Source organism: Manacus vitellinus, unplaced genomic scaffold (assembly GCF_001715985.3).
Source record: "Manacus vitellinus isolate BGI_N305 unplaced genomic scaffold, ASM171598v3 scaffold_29_pilon, whole genome shotgun sequence".
Classification (NCBI taxonomy): Eukaryota; Metazoa; Chordata; class Aves; order Passeriformes; family Pipridae; genus Manacus; species Manacus vitellinus.
Genome location: NW_021940207.1, coordinates 3,011,309 through 3,017,547, shown reverse-complemented (window position 1 = coordinate 3,017,547; position 6,239 = coordinate 3,011,309). Strand labels below are relative to the sequence as shown.

General features: G+C 60.8%; 1 protein-coding gene across 1 annotated transcript; it reads right to left on the bottom strand.

The window, feature by feature from the left end:
- Nucleotides 1-27: 27 nt before the first annotated feature.
- Nucleotides 28-4,986, bottom strand: ECEL1 (endothelin converting enzyme like 1). Its single transcript, XM_029960732.1, has 15 exons — nt 4,858-4,986; nt 4,487-4,621; nt 4,143-4,267; nt 3,569-3,791; nt 3,321-3,419; nt 3,159-3,233; nt 2,598-2,701; nt 2,332-2,390; nt 2,126-2,177; nt 1,929-1,996; nt 1,695-1,819; nt 1,355-1,420; nt 1,051-1,146; nt 461-537; nt 28-222 (listed from the first exon to the last, which is right to left on the bottom strand). The coding sequence occupies exons 1-15, from the start codon at nt 4,984-4,986 to the stop codon at nt 123-125; spliced, it is 1,533 nt and encodes a 510-aa protein (XP_029816592.1). The 3' UTR covers nt 28-122.
- Nucleotides 4,987-6,239: the final 1,253 nt, after the last annotated feature.

Sequence of the window (6,239 nt, the reverse complement as noted above, 5' to 3'; positions counted from 1 at the left end):
TGGGGGTGCCCCTTATGCCTGAAGAGTAGGAAGGGGAGACGGAAAGGTGGGGAGTGGGCACAGGGTGGGACTCAGGAAGGGATGAGGATGGGGGCTGCCAGCCTGCCAGAGGGGGATCGGCCTCACCACACTGAGCACTTGTGCACCGGGTTCATGGGAGAGTTCTTGGGGCAGTGGAAAACCCGTCCAAACTCCTCAAACTGCGAGACACTGCCCAGGACCCTGCCAGGACAGGAGGGCACCTCAGAGCTGGGCACTCCCTGCCCCTGCTGCTGCCATGGGTCCTGCTGAGGGCACCTGCTCATCCCAGCACTACCCCATCCCCTCCCCCAGGGATATCCACCCAAAATCTGGTGGCACCAGCACCCCAAAGGTTGCCCACCCCATTTTGTATGGCACTGACAGCTGTGGAGGAGGCTGGCACCCACCGTGCCCCTTCCATTTCAGGAGCACCCGGTACCTGTAGTGCTCGGGGGCGTGCTTGTCTGTCAGCACCTGCAGGTAGATGGACTGGGATCGCCGCTTGATGCACCAGTTCTGTGGGGGAGAAAGGTTCCATGGGTGAGCCAGATGGGGCACCCCAGGTCCTGGCACCTGCTGGGGCACAGTGGCCCTTCTGGCTGCTGGGGGTTTAGGCCAGTGATGCCTCAGTTGTAATTGTTATTGTAGAGTCTCCCAGGAGCCTGTGTATGTGGTACAGGTAGGTTGAGAGAGTGTGGAGGCATGTTTGTTGTTATAGGGTCTCCTGTTTTGTGAGCTGCCTGGCTGTAGGGTTCTCCTAGAAGTTTGGGATCATGGGGCTACTGGAGATGATGGGGGACACACACGTTTGTTATTGTAGGGTCCCCAGGAGCAACAGGGAAATGTGGGGTGCTCTGTGCAGGGCTGTGCCTGGTACCCTGAGACCAGGACCTGCTGATGCAGCTGAGCCTGACTCCTGGCTATTGGCACTGGGTCCCCCAGGGCTGTCTCACCATCCCTTTGGGCCACCCACACAGGGTGACCCTCCTGCCCCAGTACCTGTTACATGTGGGGAGGACAAGGGCTCACCTGGGCAAAGGCGATGAAGAAGAGCTGGTCGTGTGTGTATTTCATGTGGTGCAGGGGGTGCTCAGGTCCGTGTTCCCGCACCCACTTCTGGTAGGCCTGGAGAACAAAGGGTGGCCTCAGCATGGCCTCCTCCAAACCCACCCTGAACCCACCCCTCAGGGCCCCCAGCAACCAGCAAGCAGGATCATGCCCACTCCCTGCTGCAGGGAGCAAGGAGGGGCTGGGGGATCTCCTGCTCACTCAGTGGGGATGGCAAAAGCAGCTGGCACATGGCTGTGACACCCCAGGGTGGGGGGACACTTACGTAGTAGGCGAGTTTGAGCCCCCCCATGTCAGCGATGTTCTCCCCCAGTGTGTGTTTGCCGTTCACCTGCCAAGAGAAATGACAGGTGAACAGAGATGTCCCCTCAGCCAGGCATCCCCCCATCCCCATTCTGGCACATAGGCTGTTCCTCAGTTGCCCCCACTCAGCACGCTGAGGAATTTCTAAGCTGACCTGTGATGAGTCGCTGGGTCTCAGGGCTGGGCAGAGCAGAGCCAGGCTCTCCTGCAGGCACCCAGCCATGGCAACAGAGCAGCAGGGCCCCCCCACGGGGCAGTGTGTGCCCTGGGGGGCATTGCCCAGCAGGTGAGGGGCATCTCACCCGCTGGTTGTAGACAGTGAAGTTGTCATAGAGGTTGACGATACACTGCGCCTTCTTCAGGAACTTGCTGTACGACCGCTCCGTCCACCAGTGCACCAGGTTCCCGTGCCGGTCGTACTGCCCCCCTGCCAAGGCAACCGCCACCTCCAGTAGTCCCGAGGGATCCAGGCGTCCTGCCTGGCTGCCCCCAGCCCACCCACCTCCCCCCCTGGCATGGTATGGGGGGACGCTCACCCCAGTCATCGTAGCCGTGGGTCAGCTCATGCCCAATGATGGTGCCAATCCCACCATAGTTCAGCGACCTGTTGGGTGGGGAACAGGGGTGAGAGGGTGGAGAGCAAGATGGTGGCAGGGATGGTGGTGACCCAGGACATTGGCACCCCATCGCCCACCCTGACACCCCCCCGGCCACCCCCCAGCCCCACACTCACTGTGGGAACTCAGGGTCATAGAGGGTGGGCTGCAGGATGCCAGCAGGGAACACTAGGGACAGAGAGGAACATTGCACTGGGGGTTACCCTGCCCTGTACCCACCCATAGCACCAGCCAGTGCCAGGAGATTCTGGGCTCTGCCCCCACCCCAGATCCTTGCCACTCCCCCACCCCAGGGGCTGATCAGGGGGTGGGCAGTGCTCACCCATCTGGTTCTTGTTGGGCAGGTAGTAGGCATTCAGTGCTTGGGGAGGCAGCAGCCACCTGCAAGGAGAGACAGCGGTGCCGGGCTGCAGGGGCACCAAGGGGCATGGAAAGGCCACCCCTCTGCACAGCTGGGGAAAAAGGGGGCATTCCTGGCTTGTCCTGTGCCCTTCACCCTGTGGGGTGCAACTGGGCATGGGAACAGGGGGCATTGGTGGGGCCATGCTGTGCCCCCTCATGTTCCTCCCAGGGCAAGGGGATACCCACGCGGATTTGTCCACCTCCTGACGGATCTTCTTCACCGAGAGCCTGATGCCGAAGGCGATGCTGTTAAGGATGTTCTTGAAGTAGGTCTTCTCATCCACCTCAAACTGGGGGGCACAGTCACATCAGAGGGGATACCAGCCCCAAGTCCATGGTTAGCAGGGCTGGAACACCCTCCCACCCCCATGAGCCTTAGTGAGAGAGAGTGTGGGGTTGTGGCCGTGGGCTGGATATGGCACAAATTTGTCCTCATGTCCCATGCTGTGTGCCCACAGGGACAGCTGCTTCTCCATCATCTCTGTGGAGTCCCTGGGTCATGCTGGCAATCCCAGCCCTTGCTGAGAATGAGGCTAAGCTCGGCGGGTTGCAATGTGGGGAAGAAGACACCATCCCAGACCCCAGGGAGAGTATGGCACTGCCCGTGTGGGGCACCCTGCCAGTGGTGGGCACAGTGAGCATGAGGAGGTGGCTTGTTTTAGGGTGGCATCTCTGCAGACCCTGATGTGGGGAACACCTTCCCCCTACACATGCCCCCTCCCCATGTGCTCCTGGGCCATTCCTTGCCTCATACTCCTTGTCAATGGCCTCTGGCTTCAGCAGGAAATCAGGGTACCCAATCATCACCATCATGTACCGGAGCTGTAGGCAAAGTGAGTGGTGGGTTCAGGCCCCCACCCCAGGCTGGTGATGGAGGCAAGGACAGTGGTTCATGCTGGTGGCCACTACCTTTGCTCTGGCCGCTCTCCGTGTCTCCTCATCCATCCAGTCCAGCTCATCCAGGCGGTGGTCCAGGATGTATTTGATATCCTCCACCAGCTGTTGCACCTGTGATGGATCACCACAGTGCTGGTACAGCATCCTCGCCGTCCATCACCCGCCACACAGCCCTCAGTGGGGTGCTGGGTGGCAGTGGCACTTTGGCAAGGTGACAGGAGGGTTGTGGTGGCTTCATGCCCATAGGCAGCATCACCTACCTTGGCTTTGCTGGCAGAGGAGAAGTGCTCCTCAACGAAGAGGGCACCCAGGGCCATGCCGAAGTGCTTGTTGGCCTGGCTCAGGCAGATCTTACCCGGCTCAAGCTGCTTCTCGTTGCCCTCCATCTCCTTGGAGAGCTCGTGGATGGCGTCACGGAAGGGGGTGGAGAGGTGCTCGCTCAGCACCACCACGATGCGCCACAGCATGTAGTTGTGAAGGATCCTGGTGACAGGGGGCAAGATCAGCCCTGGGCATGTCCTCGGGCACACAGGGAGGGCAGGAGCATGTGCCAGGATGGGGATACCCCTGCTCGGGGACACAGGGGGGACATGGCCCTCCCGAATGTGTGCTGAGCCTGGTAACCTCTAGCATGGGTGGCCCAGTGGGTGTCCAGACATGACCAGGATGCTGTGGGGCTCACAACAGTGCCTTCTCCTAGGAGATTTCTCAGGTTTCCTGTGCCCAGCCCAGCCTTCCCAGGAAGAAGGTGATGGAGGGGGAGGACCAGCCACAGACACCCTGTGCCAGGCTGGGAAAGGTGCCAGGGGCACAGGGGGTGCCAACCCCCCTCACCTGCTGGGTGTCACACGGATGAGGTCGGACACCTTGTGCATGTAGTCGGCGGCCAGCAGCACCACCTCCTCCTCCTCCGAGAAGTTGTCGTGGAAGATGCGGTCCAGCAAGCGCTTCCACTTGAGCTGCCAGGTCAGGCACTGTCAGGGGGGCACAGGGACCCCCACTCCTTGCCACCCCCTCCCACCCACAAAAGTGCAAGGTGGATTCATCACCCTCAAGTAAACTTAACTAGGGGCAAAAGGGGGGGTGCAGCAAGGGCATGGAGCAGGGGGACAGGGACAAATGTGGGGCACAGGGCAGATGGGGGAAAGGGGTGACAGGCTGGCAGGGGGGGTACTCACCGTAGGGGTGATGCGCTGCAGCTCACCCAGGGTCACTTTGTGGTACATGCTGCTGACATCCCTCCGCACGTCATCGTACTCAGACACCGTGATCTGCACAGAGTGGGCATGGCTGTCACCATCCCACTGCCCACTCTGAGCGTGACACAGGGACAGAGCACTGGGATGGGGCACAGCTCTGGGGCAAGAGGGGTTACTGACCCACAGCCTTCCCACTCCCTGCCCCAGGAACCCTCTGCTGCCAGTGGAGCTGATCGTAGCGTCCTCAAGGAACTGGGGTACGCAAGGGATGGGCACAAGGGTCCCACAAGGACCAAACGGGGTTTCCAAGACCTTGGTATGAAGTCCCCCAGGGCCTAGAGTGGGTTCACAAGGGTGGATGTGGGGCTGGAGTGGTTGTCCCAAGGGCTGGAACTGGGGGTTCTCAAGATGTGGGGCTCGGTCCCCGAGGCTCCACCATGGGGGTCCTCAAGGGGCTGAGTTCCCCAAGGGCCAGGCATGAAGGTCCCCAAGAGCTGGAGAGGAGGTCCCCAAGGAGGAATTGTAATGGGGTCCCTTAGGACCAGACACGGAGGGCCCCAAAAATTTGTAAGTGGGGTGTCCAAGGACTGGGTAAGGGCACCCCATCCCCCTCACATTGGCAAGGTGTTGCTCCAGCTGCAGGATCTCCTGGGCTTTCTGCTCCACATTCTCAGCCCCCAGGAGGGTGAGCAGTCGCTCCATGAACACCCGGTATGCAGCCAGGATCTGTGCAGAGGGAAGGGATGCTGAGTGCCACCCCACACTGCCCTGCAGCACCCCAGCCCCTGGCATTGCTGCAGTGGGGTGCCCTCTATCTGACACCTCATGCTGGGTGCTGGTCTCTCTCCTGGTGTCCCAGTGGCAACAGTGTGCCCCCCCCTCACCTTCTCGCTCTCCTCATCCTGCCCCAGGTAGAGGGTCCGTTCAGGAAGAGTCAGCCCATCCTGGTCGATCTGGGGGGGAGAGATGGGGGCAGTGGGTGAGCAGAGGAAGGGGGCTGTGCTGAACCAGGCACTCCTCACCTTCTCCTGTATTGCAGTGTGCTCCTGGTGCCCCTGGAGCCATAGGGTGGCAGTGTGGTGGAACAGCCACAGACATGTCGGTGCCTCAGTTTCCTTCCTGCTGGAGGCTGCTGGAGCTGCACTGGGCAGCATACAATGGAGTGGGAGTGCTGGGTGAGGGGAAGGCCCCTGCTCCAGGGCCTGACTGGCACTCAGGCTGCCCCATAGTCTGCCCTATGATGCCACCACACTCCACCCCAACCCTGCTCAATGGTATCCCCACACCTGCCCCATGGCCAGCCCCAATCCTGTGCTGTGTCCTGCCCCATGGGGAGCCACAAGGATGAGCTGCCTGGATACCCTCACTCTCCAAACACAACCCCTGCTATCCTGTAGCCACAGGCACAGCCTCTAACACATTCACACACCTGAACACACTTGCATATATGTGTACACATGCACCTGTAACTCATCCCTCACGACATATGCCTATGGATACTCACACCCCTATGCATGCATCCATCTTACTCCCCCTCCGTGCACACGCACACAGACAGGCACAGACCCACCCACACCCTCCCCTTCCCTCTGTCTCAGCCTCCCGTGTCCCACACACACGGGCACCCTCAGCCTTTCTCCATCACCTCCTTCATCACCCCCTGCCCTCTTTGCTTTCCCACGCGGGCGCTGCCACACCTGCAGCCCTCACACACCCCCTCACACACCTCCTG